The 18,518-nt window shown below is 36.5% G+C and overlaps 2 protein-coding genes across 4 annotated transcripts in view; both read left to right on the top strand.

The window, feature by feature from the left end:
• Nucleotides 1–10,838, top strand: part of pecam1b (platelet and endothelial cell adhesion molecule 1b) — a 16,931-nt gene extending 6,093 nt beyond the window's left edge. For 2 of the 3 annotated variants that reach the window (XM_016461827.1, XM_016461826.1), the window contains one exon: nucleotides 2,124–2,549. In XM_016461827.1, coding sequence (XP_016317313.1) covers nucleotides 2,124–2,142 — 19 coding nt within the window. In that variant the 3' untranslated portion in view covers nucleotides 2,143–2,549. Of the gene's footprint in view, nucleotides 1–2,123; nucleotides 2,550–8,487; nucleotides 8,533–8,678; nucleotides 8,772–9,147; nucleotides 9,202–9,336; nucleotides 9,360–10,556 lie in introns of those variants that run through there. The other variant, XM_016461825.1, reaches the window with a different exon arrangement.
• A 3,305-nt stretch (nucleotides 10,839–14,143) lies between these two features.
• The window catches only part of LOC107669525 (protein disulfide-isomerase), a 40,247-nt gene continuing 35,872 nt past the window's right edge, over nucleotides 14,144–18,518 (top strand). The window contains exons 1-3 of the mRNA XM_016461795.1: nucleotides 14,144–14,471; nucleotides 15,723–15,929; nucleotides 17,044–17,183. Coding sequence (XP_016317281.1) covers nucleotides 14,333–14,471; nucleotides 15,723–15,929; nucleotides 17,044–17,183 — 486 coding nt within the window. The 5' untranslated portion in view covers nucleotides 14,144–14,332. The remainder of the gene's footprint in view (nucleotides 14,472–15,722; nucleotides 15,930–17,043; nucleotides 17,184–18,518) is intronic.

Here is an 18,518-nt window from a genome sequence, read left to right as displayed (position 1 = left end):
CATATACTTTATTTATTACCTGGAGATGACTTGACAAACACAAATAAACCATATATTGTGTATTGTCGCAATCGTACCTTTAATGTCTTCATGTTTCCAAACGTTTCTGTTTTTCTGTGAAAAAAAACTGTTTTCATACAGCGATAGCTGGACGCTTTTGGCCATTTCCTCGTACGACTTTCTGCGCGAGAGCGCCCTCCAGCTACGAGTGTGAATGAAACACACACTGCATGAGTGTTTAGCGCTTCTCTAGGATTGGCAGTTAATTTGAAGGTGAAATTAGAGTCCATCTGTTTTTCAGACTTGTTTTCAATCGGTGAGATGACTATCAGGTGTCAGTGTGTGCCTTGTTTTATTTAAAGAACAGGGATCTATCAAAGTTTGGTCATGTTTGTGGAAGTGTATCATGGCACGAACAAATGAGATCTCTGAGGACCTCGGAAAAAGAGTTGGTGTTGCTCATCAGGCTAGAAAAGGTTTGGCCATCTCTAAAGAGTTTGGACTCCACAAATCCACAGTCAGACAGATTGCGTACAAATGGAGCAAATTCAAGACCACTGTTACCCTCCCCAGGAGTGGTCCACCAACAAAGAACACTCTAAAAGCAAGACGTGTAATGGTCCACTAGGTTTCAAAGGACTGCAGGCTAACTTCTAAGCAACTAAAGGCCTTTCTCACATTGGCTAATGTTAATGTTTATGAGCCCATCATCAGGAGAACACAGAACAACCATGGTGTCCATGGCAGAGTCACAAGAAGAAAGCCCCTGCTCTCCAAAAAGAACATTGCTGCCAGTCTGCAGTTTGCTAAAGATCATGTGGACAAGCCAGAGGAATACTGGAGAAATGTTTTGTGGATGGATGAGACCATAATAGAACATTTTGGTTTAAATGAGCGGTGTTATGTTTGGAGAAAGGAAACACTGCATTCCAGCACAAGAACCTTATGCCATCTGTGAAACATGGTGGTAGTAGTATCATGGTTTGGGCCTGTTTTGCTGCATCTGGTCCAGGATGGCTTGCCATCATTGATGGAACAATGAATTCTGAATTATACCAGCAAATTCTGAAGGAAAATATCAGGGCATCTGTCCGAGAACTGAATCTCAAGAGAAAGTGGGTCATGCAGCAAAACAACAACCCCAAGCACACAAGTCTTTCTACCAAAGAATGGTTAAAGAAGAACAAAGTTAATGTTTTGAAATGACTGAGTCAAATTCCGGACCTTAATCCAATTGAAATTTTGTGGAAGTACCTGAAGCAAGCAGTTCATAGGAGAAAACCCACCAACATCACAGAGTTGAAGTGGTTCTGTACGGAGGAATGGGCTAAAATTCCTGCAAGCCGTTGTGCAGGACTGATCAGCAGTTACAAGAAACGTTACTTGCAATTATTGCTGCAAAAGGGGGTCAAACCAGATACTGAAAGCGAAGATACACATACTTTTGCCACTGACAAATATTTAACACCAGATCATTTTTCTCAATAAATAAATGACAAAGTATATATTTTTGTCTCATTTGTTTGATTGGCTTCTCTTTGTCTACTTTCAGGATTTGTGTGAAAATCTAATTATGTTTTGGGTCATATTTATGCAGAAATATTTTTTTAAATTTCTAAAGGGTTCACAAACTTTCAAGCAGCACTGTATGTATAGAACTATTTCATATTGAGTCCTTGTATGATCAGACACCTGCAGGAGTTTCTGAAAAGTGTCGGTCTTGTGGATGGAAGTTCATTCTGTAGTTTTGGGACATGCCAAACACTGCACTGTACCCCAAAGTGTGTTTGTCATATCTACCCAATAAACCAATTCTAATTAGGATGAGGGAGCTCATCTTAAGTCAATGGTGGAGCAACTTTCTACTGTGTGGAACAGATTAAGATGACTTCATGTTGAAGTGTCCACATACTTACAAAGTGTCCCCCTCACATTCGCTGTTTTGCCAAACACGCACACACATCCTGTTCATGAGTCAAGATGACAGACCAGGAGTATTCAGACTTTGCCATCTATGTTTACATCACTTAATCTATGATCATGATATTTAGTCACCAGTTGCAACTAAACGTTACTGTATTAAGACGCTGTGTGACACTGGCAAATTCACTGTCTAATTCCAGGCGCAGAGCTACACTTTGATGCCTTGACGGGGAAGGTGACCTATGGGACATGAGATCACCACAATTAATGGGAACAACTAAAGAATCCTGTGAATAGTGTAGTGAAGGGTCCAAGATTTTCAGGAAGTTATGAAAACCATAAGACAAAGCAATTTCTAAGATTATGAAACTGGAGGCAACATTTATTAAAGCTTTTCTAAATTAAAAAAGGCTTTTTAGAACCACCTCAGATCTTTTTAGTTTTTCAGATCATTCCATTTTAAACAAGGAAAAGGGGAATTAAACTGTGGATTGGTAACATGATTGAATTTTTGAAAAATTGTTCCCATATCTCCCATATCACAGCAGTTTGGCTCATTATTCATCTTAACAGCATCTGAATCATCTGTTCACCATGTGCTTTTTCTTTAATTTCATTGCTTTGCTTGCATACAGTATGTGTTTTTGATTCCATCATCATATGTTTGTTTATTAATTGATGTTGTTTGTTTAATTTTACTCTAAAAGGATCTGTTTTAATGCTTTATTTACTGTTAAATATTCTATAAAAATGTGTGTATGTATTTGGTACATGAAACAAGATTTGGTAGGCACTTAAAATCTAATAAAATTCTTTATTTGGAATTACCTCATTTGGAATTTATTCCTTAACATATTAAGATTATCAAAAACTCTTTCAACATTCTGTCGCTTTTAACATATTTGAATTAACTAGGTGTCATATAAACCAGGTATCATTTATTTATTTCTGACCTTTAACCTTCGTTTAAAATTTAGTTATTAAGATTCACCTCCTTTGGTTTAAATATTTTGAAAATTTTGAAGCGGCAATGTTGACTTTGCATATATATATATCTTTCTACCAAAGAATGGTTAAAGAAGAACAAAGTTAATGTTTTGAAATGACTGAGTCAAATTCCGGACCTTAATCCAATTGAAATTTTGTGGAAGTACCTGAAGCAAGCAGTTCATAGGAGAAAACCCACCAACATCACAGAGTTGAAGTGGTTCTGTACTGAGGAATGGGCTAAAATTCCTGCAAGCCGTTGTGCAGGACTGATCAGCAGTTACAAGAAACGTTACTTGCAATTATTGCTGCAAAAGGGGGTCAAACCAGATACTGAAAGCGAAGATACACATACTTTTGCCACTGACAAATATTTAACACCAGATCATTTTTCTCAATAAATAAATGACAAAGTATATATTTTTGTCTCATTTGTTTGATTGGCTTCTCTTTGTCTACTTTCAGGATTTGTGTGAAAATCTAATTATGTTTTGGGTCATATTTATGCAGAAATATTTTTTTACATTTCTAAAGGGTTCACAAACTTTCAAGCAGCACTGTATGTATAGAACTATTTCATATTGAGTCCTTGTATGATCAGACACCTGCAGGAGTTTCTGAAAAGTGTCGGTCTTGTGGATGGAAGTTCATTCTGTAGTTTTGGGACATGCCAAACACTGCACTGTACCCCAAAGTGTGTTTGTCATATCTACCCAATAAACCAATTCTAATTAGGATGAGGGAGCTCATCTTAAGTCAATGGTGGAGCAACTTTCTACTGTGTGGAACAGATTAAGATGACTTCATGTTGAAGTGTCCACATACTTACAAAGTGTCCCCCTCACATTCGCTGTTTTGCCAAACACGCACACACATCCTGTTCATGAGTCAAGATGACAGACCAGGAGTATTCAGACTTTGCCATCTATGTTTACATCACTTAATCTATGATCATGATATTTAGTCACCAGTTGCAACTAAACGTTACTGTATTAAGACGCTGTGTGACACTGGCAAATTCACTGTCTAATTCCAGGCGCAGAGCTACACTTTGATGCCTTGACGGGGAAGGTGACCTATGGGACATGAGATCACCACAATTAATGGGAACAACTAAAGAATCCTGTGAATAGTGTAGTGAAGGGTCCAAGATTTTCAGGAAGTTATGAAAACCATAAGACAAAGCAATTTCTAAGATTATGAAACTGGAGGCAACATTTATTAAAGCTTTTCTAAATTAAAAAAGGCTTTTTAGAACCACCTCAGATCTTTTTAGTTTTTCAGATCATTCCATTTTAAACAAGGAAAAGGGGAATTAAACTGTGGATTGGTAACATGATTGAATTTTTGAAAAATTGTTCCCATATCTCCCATATCACAGCAGTTTGGCTCATTATTCATCTTAACAGCATCTGAATCATCTGTTCACCATGTGCTTTTTCTTTAATTTCATTGCTTTGCTTGCATACAGTATGTGTTTTTGATTCCATCATCATATGTTTGTTTATTAATTGATGTTGTTTGTTTAATTTTACTCTAAAAGGATCTGTTTTAATGCTTTATTTACTGTTAAATATTCTATAAAAATGTGTGTATGTATTTGGTACATGAAACAAGATTTGGTAGGCACTTAAAATCTAATAAAATTCTTTATTTGGAATTACCTCATTTGGAATTTATTCCTTAACATATTAAGATTATCAAAAACTCTTTCAACATTCTGTCGCTTTTAACATATTTGAATTAACTAGGTGTCATATAAACCAGGTATCATTTATTTATTTCTGACCTTTAACCTTCGTTTAAAATTTAGTTATTAAGATTCACCTCCTTTGGTTTAAATATTTTGAAAATTTTGAAGCGGCAATGTTGACTTTGCATATATATATATATATATATTTATTTTATGAACAGTTTTTTGTTTTTGTATTTGTCTGGTAGTACAGTGTCACCAGAGTCCAGACCAAACAGTTTACTTCAGATGCAATGTCTCTAAAAGCAGGTCACAGGTTCAGGAGATACAGTGATTGTAGCTAAATTGAAAACAAGGCATATATACAAAAGCTGTTTTGCTTAGTTTAGGGAATTGACTGATTAATCATTGATTGCGGATTAATCCTAACACATACAACATGCTGAAATTTGAATTGATAGATTTGGTATATATATACAGCGGGTGAAATAAGTATTGAACACGTCACCTTTATTCTCAGTAAATATATTTCTAAAGGTGCTGTTGACACTGCTCTCCAAAAAGAACATTGCTGCCCATCTGCAGTTTGCTAAAGATCATGTGGACAAGCCAGAGGAATACTGGAGAAATGTTTTGTGGATGGATGAGACCAAAATAGAACATTTTGGTTTAAATGAGCGGTGTTATGTTTGGAGAAAGGAAACACTGCATTCCAGCACAAGAACCTTATGCCATCTGTGAAACATGGTGGTAGTAGTATCATGGTTTGGGCCTGTTTTGCTGCATCTGGTCCAGGATGGCTTTCCATCATTGATGGAACAATGAATTCTGAATTATACCAGCAAATTCTGAAGGAAAATATCAGGGCATCTGTCCGAGAACTGAATCTCAAGAGAAAGTGGGTCATGCAGCAAAACAACAACCCCAAGCACACAAGTCTTTCTACCAAAGAATGGTTAAAGAAGAACAAAGTTAATGTTTTGAAATGACTGAGTCAAATTCCGGACCTTAATCCAATTGAAATTTTGTGGAAGTACCTGAAGCAAGCAGTTCATAGGAGAAAACCCACCAACATCACAGAGTTGAAGTGGTTCTGTACTGAGGAATGGGCTAAAATTCCTGCAAGCCGTTGTGCAGGACTGATCAGCAGTTACAAGAAACGTTACTTGCAATTATTGCTGCAAAAGGGGGTCAAACCAGATACTGAAAGCGAAGATACACATACTTTTGCCACTGACAAATATTTAACACCAGATCATTTTTCTCAATAAATAAATGACAAAGTATATATTTTTGTCTCATTTGTTTGATTGGCTTCTCTTTGTCTACTTTCAGGATTTGTGTGAAAATCTAATTATGTTTTGGGTCATATTTATGCAGAAATATTTTTTTACATTTCTAAAGGGTTCACAAACTTTCAAGCAGCACTGTATGTATAGAACTATTTCATATTGAGTCCTTGTATGATCAGACACCTGCAGGAGTTTCTGAAAAGTGTCGGTCTTGTGGATGGAAGTTCATTCTGTAGTTTTGGGACATGCCAAACACTGCACTGTACCCCAAAGTGTGTTTGTCATATCTACCCAATAAACCAATTCTAATTAGGATGAGGGAGCTCATCTTAAGTCAATGGTGGAGCAACTTTCTACTGTGTGGAACAGATTAAGATGACTTCATGTTGAAGTGTCCACATACTTACAAAGTGTCCCCCTCACATTCGCTGTTTTGCCAAACACGCACACACATCCTGTTCATGAGTCAAGATGACAGACCAGGAGTATTCAGACTTTGCCATCTATGTTTACATCACTTAATCTATGATCATGATATTTAGTCACCAGTTGCAACTAAACGTTACTGTATTAAGACGCTGTGTGACACTGGCAAATTCACTGTCTAATTCCAGGCGCAGAGCTACACTTTGATGCCTTGACGGGGAAGGTGACCTATGGGACATGAGATCACCACAATTAATGGGAACAACTAAAGAATCCTGTGAATAGTGTAGTGAAGGGTCCAAGATTTTCAGGAAGTTATGAAAACCATAAGACAAAGCAATTTCTAAGATTATGAAACTGGAGGCAACATTTATTAAAGCTTTTCTAAATTAAAAAAGGCTTTTTAGAACCACCTCAGATCTTTTTAGTTTTTCAGATCATTCCATTTTAAACAAGGAAAAGGGGAATTAAACTGTGGATTGGTAACATGATTGAATTTTTGAAAAATTGTTCCCATATCTCCCATATCACAGCAGTTTGGCTCATTATTCATCTTAACAGCATCTGAATCATCTGTTCACCATGTGCTTTTTCTTTAATTTCATTGCTTTGCTTGCATACAGTATGTGTTTTTGATTCCATCATCATATGTTTGTTTATTAATTGATGTTGTTTGTTTAATTTTACTCTAAAAGGATCTGTTTTAATGCTTTATTTACTGTTAAATATTCTATAAAAATGTGTGTATGTATTTGGTACATGAAACAAGATTTGGTAGGCACTTAAAATCTAATAAAATTCTTTATTTGGAATTACCTCATTTGGAATTTATTCCTTAACATATTAAGATTATCATCAACATTCTGAACATTCTGTCGCTTTTAACATATTTGAATTAACTAGGTGTCATATAAACCAGGTATCATTCTGACCTTTCTGACCTTTAACCTTCGTTTAAAATTTAGTTATTAAGATTCACCTCCTTTGGTTTAAATATTTTGAAAATTTTGAAGCGGCAATGTTGACTTTGCATATATATATATATATATATATTTATTTTATGAACAGTTTTTTGTTTTTGTATTTGTCTGGTAGTACAGTGTCACCAGAGTCCAGACCAAACAGTTTACTTCAGATGCAATGTCTCTAAAAGCAGGTCACAGGTTCAGGAGATACAGTGATTGTAGCTAAATTGAAAACAAGGCATATATACAAAAGCTGTTTTGCTTAGTTTAGGGAATTGACTGATTAATCATTGATTGCGGATTAATCCTAACACATACAACATGCTGAAATTTGAATTGATAGATTTGGTATATATATACAGCGGGTGAAATAAGTATTGAACACGTCACCTTTATTCTCAGTAAATATATTTCTAAAGGTGCTGTTGACATAAAATTTTCACCAGATGTCGGTACCAACCCAAGTAATCCATACATACAAATAAAACAAAACAAATAAATTCAGAAATTAAGTTATGTGTAATAAAATGCAATGATACAGGGGAAAAGTGTTGAACTACTGAAATTTATTTACTACTTTGTACAAAAGCCTTTGTCGGTAATGACAGCTTCAAGACGCCTCCTGTATGGAGAAACTAGTCACATACATTGCTCAGGTGTGATTTTGTCCCATTCTTCCACTCAGTCTTCAAATCTTGAAGGTTCTGTGGGCCTCTTCTATGAACTCTGATCTTTAGTTCTTATTTTCTATTGGATTCAAGTCAGGTGATTGACTGGGCCATTCTAGCAGCTTTGTTTTCTTTCTCTGAAACCAATCGAGAGTTTCCTTGGCTGTGTTTGGGATCATTGTCTTGCTGAAATGTCCACCTTTGTTTCATCTTCATCATCCTGGTACTGTAGGTGTTGGGACTGAACCAGCTAATATTAATTTCCACTGTCTAGGGGCAGGATTGTTTTCTAATTACTGATAGATTTCAGCTGGTGTCTTGGCTTTCCATGCCTTTTTGCACCTCCCTTTCTTCATGTGTTCAGTACTTTTTCCCTGTGTCGTTCCATTTTATTACATAACTTAATTTCTGAACTTATTTGTTTTGTTTATATATATATATGTGTGTGTGTACTTCAGCTAATTTGATTTCACTTGAGATCAGTGGCATGTAAATGGCCATGGCTGATGCACTATTTTTGCTGTGTGTTTCAGTGGTGGTGCATAACAAAGAGAGTGTTTGGAGTGAAAGACCTCCAGGTGAGTCAACACTTCATACTGAAATCATACTGATTTCCATGCATTCCCCAAGCTACTAGTATTTACCTCCAACATACAGGCCTACCTGAAATGATTCTAACCTATTTCATTTTGTATCTTTGTATTGATGTTTGTTTTTTCACCAGATGTTGCTGACCAGGACAGCCTAGGGTCCACAAATGAAGGTGATGTAGAGTATACAGAGGTGGTTCATCCTCAACCTGTAGATCCTACACGGCGTAAGTTCAACGTTTTAAAACTATATCCATCTCTTTTCTTTCTCCTCTCACTCCTCTTGCCTTTTGAATAGGAACATTATGATTCCCTGGCATGCATGAGCTGATTAGAGAAAAACCGCTTCCTGGGTGGGGTCTAACCATCCAAATTATCAAGAGCCCTTGATTTTAATTACAGTGGTTACTTTCTAGAGACATCTTATAAACAGGAAAAGCCAGACTAATTAGGTTCCTGCTAACTCCAATAGCTTCTTACTTACATTATCTAGAATTACAGTGTGCATTTCAAAACAATTATTATTTATACTACCTCTTTCTTCTTTCCTTTTTTAAGATATATCCTAAACATTTTTTTTTTTTTTTTTTGTGTGTACTATAGTTCCTCTGAAGAAAGGCACAGATACTGTGTACAGTGAGCTTCAGACCACTCAAGGTACAAACAACATTGCAAAAAGGAGCAAATACATTTACACACAAAAAGTTCCAATGACATTATGTAATGCAAACACACAGAGCAGTGGGTTGTGTTGTAATTTATGTCTTTTTCTAATTCATACTGTTTGTACAGGGGCTGTTGAACATGTTAACCATGTAAGTTACCTTAATTCTCTCACTTCTTATGACCTTATAAGCATTCTTTCCATCCTGCTGCCTGACCTTTGAAATAATTAAGAGATCGCCTGTGTCCCAGTGTGTTTCAAAAGTTAATAAAGTATAATGTTAAACTATGTTTTTAATGTTTGACATGGCTTACATTAAAAATGATTAAATACCCCAGGTCCAGCATAATTTGTTTGTATAACATGGTTTGTTTTGTTATCTACTGCAGTGAAATTCACACATTTTTTTCATTACCTTCATTTTTTTTATACAAATATCTGAACAGTGAAGACATGCAACTCATCAGCTTTTATTTACTTTTTTAAGCAAATTACTTAAAATCTAAATCAAAGCATGCATCTTGTTCATTAACAAAGGGCAATCTGAGACTTGTTAACAAGTTAATTTCATGAGTAATATTTTACGTGTGTGATGCAGCACATCACTGCACCTGACCAGAGAACTCTAAATGTGATCTTATTTTTCTTCAGTATCCCTATGTCATGTGGGATGATGTAACATACTCACATGGAGGACTGAATGTGTGTGTTTTGTAAACTCTGTCTACAGTAAGTGAAGCAGGAAGCACCAGTCAGACTTTCCAAATGGGAACAAATAGCAGGGCCGTGGTTTCCTCTTGAACAGAGGGCCAGAATTTACAGAGAGCAGTCACACAGTGACTTCATAAACTCTGTGAAAGGCCAGAGGAAAGGAAGACAGAAGTACAGCAAAATTATGAGACAGAATAACTCAGATGAGTGTAAAACATTGAAACTGACATCAACCCAATTTTCCCTTCTGGGTTTTTCACCTCTTCCTCATTATGTGTACATCTCTGATAGAGTATGTGGATTTCCAACTGAGTTTAGCATGTTAAGAATGACAAGAGAGAAATGTAACCTTTGAGAGAAATGTTTCCCTTTCCTCTGGGGCAGTCGTGTGTGTTGTGGGGGGGCAAGAATGGCTGCCCACTGCTCCGGGTGTGTGTTCACCATGTGGGTTTGTTCACTATTCACTGCTTTGTGTGCACTTGGATGGGTGAAATGCAGAGCACAAATTCCGAGTATGGGACACCTTTCATTTCCTTTTTGAGGATGTTACTAACATAAACAGATTTTCATTAAATATGATTTCTGAAAATGAGGACAATACATCTCATCAGTTCATTTTGTGCTTGTATTTTTGTAGCAAGGCCTGTTAGAATATGCTGAACTCAACCATGATCTTCCTGAACCAGTGGACTGATAGAAGTCAGTCAGCATCCCTCACCTCCCTCTGGACTACTGTGGCCTATGTGCCATCAATCTTCTGTGTCCTCCACCAACATTCTCTTTTAAAAAAACAACAACAAAAAAATGTGATTTAATCATTTATTTCCCTTTCCTCGTATGATTGATTGTTTGTCCTATTTGTTACAGTGCTATACTATTGTGTGTATAGTCGGTACTAAAAACCACATGCTTTTCACAAGGTTGCATTTTTAATAAAGTGAAATGATTTATTTGACTTTCTCTCTGTGTTAAATATATTGTAACTTTAAAACCTCAATAACTTTTCTGTCTATGAAGTTGAAATTACGGATCAGTTGTCTTTTTGTACCCTGTGTACGCTGCATTGAATGATGTGATGCAAACTGCTACAGCAGTTAGTTGGATATCAGCTCACATAAGAGATAAAGTCATGCCTTTATCTTCGGTCAAAATGCTTTCATCTACTGACAAAAATAATCTAACTTTTAGCATTAGCTAAAGGAAACCAAAACAAAGAATTTCCCTTTGGGTTCCACTGGGAAAAGATGATAATGGCTAGTGAATACCAGTCCCACCCTTAGCTCATCCAGCCTGACAACACTAAGTGTACATACAGTAAACTTCACAAATATTGGCACCCTTGGTATAATAGGAGAAACATGGAAATGTGTCTTTGGTGATTATCCACTTGGTCATTCATTCAATGCATTCACAAAATGTAATCTTTAATTAGTAATTAAAGTAATTAAATTAAAGTTAAATAATTCAGTAAAAATATTTCTTTGCCAAGATTTCTCCTATAATGTGTAATAAGGTGGATGAACATCTGTCAATAAATGTGAGACCATTCCTCCATACAGAAATCTCTCCAGATCCTCCAGTTTCAGAGGTCCTTGTGGACTTTCTTTAACAGCTTATTACACAGGTTTTCTTTGAAGTTTGGGTCAAGGGACTGCTATGTACAATGGGCAGTGAATCATTTTTGTGTTGATTTTGAGGTGTGGATCATTGTCCTATTGAAGGAGCCAACCAGAGTCCAGTTAACGCTTGCTGTGTCACTGAGGTGTTGATTTAAAATCTGGAGGTTATGATAACATGCATCCTAATAAGTTGTCCAGGGCCTTTGGAAAATAATTAGCCTCACAGCATTAAAGATCCAAAATCATACTCCACAGTGGGGATAAGGAACTTTTCTATATTGGCTGACTTTCTGTCTATACCAAAAAAAGTAGCATTTTGGTCTCATCTGTTTTCCTTAGCTGACTATTCTTTGTTAACCAAACAGAGCTAGTGTTAGTTCCTGTTACTAATACTTCTCAAACAACAAGATCCACCCGTACAGTTTACTGATATTCACTGTAAATTTGTGAATGCTTCTCTAGAGGAGAAAACCTTTTGAAAAACAGCCAGCTTTCATGCATAATATTGTATTATTTTCATTGTGGGGTCATAGCAATTCTTGGTAATAACAACAGAAAAAAACATCTGGTCCTGGACTATCATCTTTCATTTCAGGGAAACCAGTTTTGAGGAAACTGAACTGTGTTTTCTGTTTGTGGTTTTAAAATACTTTTGCAAATTATGCTTGCTTATTTTATTTATTTTTTTAGTTTGTTTGTGAAAACCTTCCCAAACAAATTAGTGCAAATGAGTGTTCCGACCATCAAATAATTATCTCATTGCCATTTCCATTAAATCTTATTGATTTGTGAGCTGAAAACCCTTTTTTTCACAAATCGTTGTTTTTTCAGGTCTTTCCCATAGTGAGGAAAAACTATAGAAATTAGCCTGTGTGTCACCTCATATTTATAGCCCAGTGAAACAGGAAGTCAAGACTAATCAACAATTTTTCTGAGGCTCATTTTTCCAGCCCTATCATTTGAAGGGAAAAAAATCAGTTAAAGTGTGTGGACCAATTCATTTTTCTTGGCAGTATAATCTCAAATTATGCAACTGTATTACAAGTAACTGCAAGGCAATATGTGAAAACAATACTAAACCATGTTTCATAAATAAGCCACAACAGAAATCAGGAATGAAATTCTTTATACGAATTTATATTTTATACGAATACTTCACTTACGTTACGTATTGAAATTACGTTTTAATCCTAGCATTGACACTGTATTCTCGTCATTGTCCAGTAGAGGGATTGTTTGTGCTGTTTATGTGTGGCATCTGCACATAGTTCACTTGTGCCATCTAGCGGAGAAAAGCGATTATTCACACAATTGGCTGGTTATTGACCCACAAATTGATTGTTGTTCAGTATAATGTGTAGTGTAAAAATTAAAGCTTTATGTAAATTATTTTAATTATTTTTTTGCCTTTATAGCCTAAATGTTTTGATTATAACTGAGTGGAAAGCAGTATTCACACCCTATCCATAAACACAAGACATCTGTTTGTTTCTTCTTAAAAAGGTCATACCCTTGGTTTTCCACATTAGACCGATGTTAATAAAGTTATTAAGTCATACATGTGCTGTAATGTGTCACTATCTTTTCAGATCAATGCTAATTTTATGTGATATGTATGTCCATTGTTTAAATGTTCCTAAATAATAAATTAGATTTCTTTCAACATTGTCTTACAATGTTATGAAATACTTTTCATTAATTGACAACAGTATATACTTTGATAGTGTTATCACTAATAAATGTACTTGCAAAGGCCTACTTTAAATCCTTACACCTCAGTTTAATGTCAGATATTATATGAATCTATATGCAGAATCTCTGTTCTCAAGGTGAGTTTGAAAATGTTGACATGGAGTTGACATGGCAACAACTGTATTTTTATCCTTGATAAAAAGAAAAATAATTTGCCATCTCCCAGTACCCATATGTGCCACCATTGAGCTGATTAGAGAACAATTACAGCTTAACAGTGTTTCTATGCCTCCGCTATGAGTGTTTATATTTAGCAAGCGAGAGTGTAGTGAGAGATGATCAGTTCCTTCGTCTCTGCATTAAGTTTCACCTGACTTGTCCATTTACTGATTTTGATGTTTTTATTATGATGGCATGCTAACTGAATCAGGAACTACAATGTTAATGGAAGCAACATTTGGACATCTTAATTTAACAAAACACTACATCTGACACAAGTATGCAATGCTACATTAAATGTTTTTCTTATTGCCCTGTAAATTAAACAAAGCAGCATTTGTTTTTCTTAGCTGACGATTCTTTGTTAACCAAATAGAGCTAGTGTTAGATCCTGTTACTAACATTTCTCAACCAACAAGATCTCCCCATACAGTTTACTGATATTCACTCTGTAATTTTGAGAATGTTTCTCTAGAGGAGAAAACCTTTTGAAAAAAAACAGTCAGCTTTCATGCATAATATTGTGTTATTGTCATTGTAGTAAAGTTAGCTATACAAAGTGGGGTCATAGCAATTCTTGATAATAACAACAGAAAAGAATTGTGAATTCGTATTCAAGACTGGCAGATTCACTTCCAGGTGCTAGGAGACGCGCGGTCCACTCACAATTCAACACGAACTGCGTTCGGCCTAATAAATGCGCATGCGCAGCAGCGCTGTCCTCTCTTTTTCCTGCACACATTGCCACGTTATTAGCGGCAGACACCAAATTCAAGCGACACTTCAGACTGTTAAAGGGTGAAAGAAGACCCGCCGCGCTAACAATCTCCCCGGTTTCCATCACGGTATTATAAATAGCTGGCACGTTTGGAGGTGATCCGAGATGCTGAAGTTGTTGATTGTGTGCGCACTGGCCGCTGTGAGCGCGGCTGATATCGCTGAGGAGGAGGACGTGCTCGTACTGAAGAAAAGTAACTTCGAGGAGGCGCTCAAAACTTACCCAAATATCCTTGTTGAGTTTTGTAAGTAGTCGCCAACTTTGTTTGAATTGTCGTTGCTGTGTTCATGTCGATAGCTTGTGCATGAGGAAAATGCAAAACGAAACCAACTCTCAGTGAAATGGGAATTGTTTTTTTATTCTTAGTCTTGATTTGCTGCAGCAGTAACGTTACTTAATCTCTTGCAATCATAACTCAAGTAACAGACGTGTGCTAACCAAATCTTAATCATAATATTAAACCGTAATGTAAGAACGAAATTTTGAAAGCGTTCAGAGAAGTGGTTCTAATGTAACGTTAATGATTTGAAGACGTCTTTGCCACTCGCCACAAAACTTTCTATTTTAACAAGGCAAAAGTACGTTGAATCCCTTTACGAATAATGCATTCGATTCAAGTCGGTAGATTCGTAAGTACGTATTCAGGGAGATTCAGCAGCCTTGGATCAGTAGCTCGGAGTTCCTTTCGTGTTGAAAATAATAAATGCATTGATTTGCACTTTCACTTGTTTTTCTACTTTCGATTTCCTACTGCTTTGTTTTTCGGTTTCGCCACTTCATGCAAATGAGATGCAGTATGTTATGGGCAAGCATGAATGAGTTTACAACCTGAAAAGTCTTCTCAAACTTGTGTGTAACCGGGCTCCTAGGTTTGTTTAGCTGCGCTTTACCGGGCTAAATTCATTGGGCACTCTCAAAGTATATCCTGATACTGTGACGTGATAGACTCTCGAGTTGCCCAATCACTAGCCTCCACGAGTGTTTCGTCATAATGCGAGGCATGACGGCGAGTATTATGGGCCGGACTTTCCAGCGGCCCCGGGCTAGGTTGACGTGTACATCAGAAAAATAACATTTGTTCAACATTGAATTTGGTATTTAAAAACACTTTTCATGTGAACAATGTAATGAAAGTGTAAACTGTACAGTCTTTCATTAGTGTTTTATTTGATAAAAGAGTGAAGGAGTATTTGATGTGTATTTTCTATAACCACTGAACTTTGGTCTTGACTTTAATAACATGCCATGTTGTGAGATATGACGTGTTGAGAAAGATTAGAGTAATAAGTTTGGCCTACTTATTTAGTTTATCCAGTTTTACTGGGTTTGAACACTAGAATAAACATACATTCTTTTTATTCATGTGTACCACTAACACAGTCATTCAGACAAATTACTGCTAATGTGGTTTGTGAGTAATGAATGTAAAATCACTAACATGCAGTGACAGTAAATGTCAGTTTTATTGAATTTAACCATTTTTTGCTAATTGCAGATGCACCATGGTGTGGGCACTGCAAGGCCCTGGCCCCCGAATATGCCAAAGCAGCTGGTATGCTGAAAGCTGAAGGCTCAGACATCAAACTAGCAAAGGTGGATGCAACAGAGGAATCTGAACTCGCTCAGGAGTTTGGTGTTCGTGGATATCCCACCATCAAGTTCTTTAAGGGAGGAGAGAAGGAGAAGCCCAAGGAGTATTCTGGTGAGAGATATCAGCCACAATTTTCCTACATAATATCCATGGTCCATCTTTGTGTATGGACTACTAGACTGGCTTCAGCTTTTGACTTATGCTTTTGTTAAAAAGTCAAATGATTTCAAAATCATTAACAAGATTTTTTTTTAAACCAGATCGAAGGAAATCAGTAAGTGCACAAACGGTTCTAACAGGTTTGTTTTGGTTAGAATAGCTGAAGTGTAACTGAGATGTATTGATGCCATCTCATACTGTAAACCATAATTCAGTTTAGATAGGTCAGTGGTCTGCATACCATGAATGTGAGTGCTAACTGCTGAAGACATGCATGTCATTCTGTACGTGGAAGCCCTGAGTTCCAGCCTGTTTGTAGAAGGTTCCTCCCCCTTTCCTTCAACGTGCAGTTCCTCACGTTGCCTGTGGTCTGGTTGCTGTAGGCTGCTCTCCATGGCTGTGTTTATTACAGTCTTACTCCTGCAGACCAGACCTGCCTCAGCAAATGCAAGTTCCATGACTTTCAGATGTCTTTAGGTCTAAAAAAAAAAAGTAACACCCACTTTTCAGATTCCTTGTGGGATTACAGAAAACAAAATTCCAGAATGTTTAATCTTTGTCTTATCTGGAGTCCTCGATGGAAGGACTCTATCAGGGCATCTGTATCAGGTGATGTCATAAGAACTCAGACTTGATCAAAAGCCGAACCACAGTGTAATTGTTGACGTGTCACATCAGTAGTTCCTGCTGTAAGCTGTGGTGCTCGCTCCTCACTCATTTAAAAACAGCATAATAATTAAGACTACCTTTGAAACTGTGACATGTCATTCACATTGACAATATGTCGGTCCTGCCCAGTGGTCATAAATTGGTGAGGATACATGAAAGGAGCACTTTAGTTGTGTTTACTCTGTATTTAATAGCTTTATATAATTTTTTTTGTTTGTTTTTAATTAGCGCATTTTCTGTAGCTCAAAAAGTAGAACTGGGGATTAGCACACCAAGGTCACGTGTTTATTTCCAAATGAATGCATGGACCGATGAAATGTATGCCTGAAATGCAGTGCAAGGTGCTTTGAAAAAAAAAAATAATGTGCCAAATGTAAATGTAGAACATCTCCTATAGTTGATGTTGAATCAGAAGATGCCAAGGCCTTCATTAAAACCGCAGAGGCTGTGGATGACATCCCCTTTGGCATCATCTCAGATGATGCAGTCTTTTCAAAGTTTGAAGTGGCCAAGGATGGTGTTGTTCTTTTTAAGAAGGTAAAGAAGGTTCTCTACTTTGTAACTCTGCTGACTAAATTTCAGAGAACTTATTCATATTTGTTTATAACTTTATATTAATGGATAGGGGTGTGACGATTTTTTTTTGCCCCCCCCCCACCTGATCCCGGTCATTGAATTTTAAGTATCTGCCAATACCAAGTTTTCTTATAGGAATGTCTGTTTGGTACACACTTCAGTTATTAAAATCAATCCAATGTATAAAGTGTTGTGCAGAAAGTAAAAGAAATATATGTATTAGGGGTTACCCCCGAATAGTCGAATATTCGATGCTTCAATAGGAGGAGCGGGATGTTATGATTATGCCGTTTTGGCTATATGGGGGTGCTCAAATGTCTGACTTCACATAGAACTACTGGTTTTCTCCCAATAAGTTAATATACAGCCTATTAAAATAATGCTGTAAATCCATACAAATAATATAAATCCAACCACCCCTATAGATTTAAGTTTCACTTTCCATAATCCGTGACCGACAGAGGAGCATCTTGGCGGCAGGGATTTAAAACTTTAACAAGACTCAGATTGACACAGGCAGAGTGAAAGACTGTTTTGTTTTTTTCGATCCGGTAGGGTACAAGTGATTTCAAAACATTTCAGCAGGTTTATATATATCGTGTATTAGGGCTGGGTAAAAAAATATCGATATCTCTATTAATCGATTCTCATTTTTACGGAACGGTATCGATTCTTAAATCCTAAGAATTAGTCTAGCCTGTTTTCAGTTAATGGACGGAACGTTGAAAGGGCACTTCCCATCCAATATATCGCAATAAGCATTGTGCTTTGGTACTTTTAATATGAAACAAAGTCTCAGATTTCAAATTCTGTCCATTGTATTGCAGTATTCAAACAATAAATGCTGTTTTGGCGCTGTTTAATGTGGAGTGAGAGATCACAGTAGCGCCTCAGTTCAACAGACAGATGCGGTAGCGCATAGCGCACGTGAACTGATCATCTTCACATTAATACCAGCTTCAGCACGAAATAAACATGAATAAACATCCGAAGGTAAGTTAAAAGAAAGAGTATAACTTTACAAGCTGTATCCTGTCTCATGTAATTGCTCAATCAGTGTTTCAGCCTCACAAAGACGTTAATATAACGGCTTGTATACAATGTCACGTAACGTCACATTTACCTCAGAAAGCATATTCTGTGACCATAAACTCATTAGTCAGATAGAAAAATAAACTGTAGAGAGGCGAATTTTGCTAAATATATGCACCAAATAACATATTATAAATTTTACTGTTCTTCAATGTTTAATTTATGTTTGAATAAATCCATCAAGTTTTTATGACAGCCACCATT

Source organism: Sinocyclocheilus anshuiensis, unplaced genomic scaffold (genome assembly GCF_001515605.1).
Source record: "Sinocyclocheilus anshuiensis isolate Anshui unplaced genomic scaffold, SAMN03320099.WGS_v1.1 scaffold612, whole genome shotgun sequence".
NCBI classification, from domain to species: Eukaryota; Metazoa; Chordata; class Actinopteri; order Cypriniformes; family Cyprinidae; genus Sinocyclocheilus; species Sinocyclocheilus anshuiensis.
Note: the sequence above shows the minus strand (reverse complement) of the source record. Positions and strands in the feature narration are given on the sequence as shown.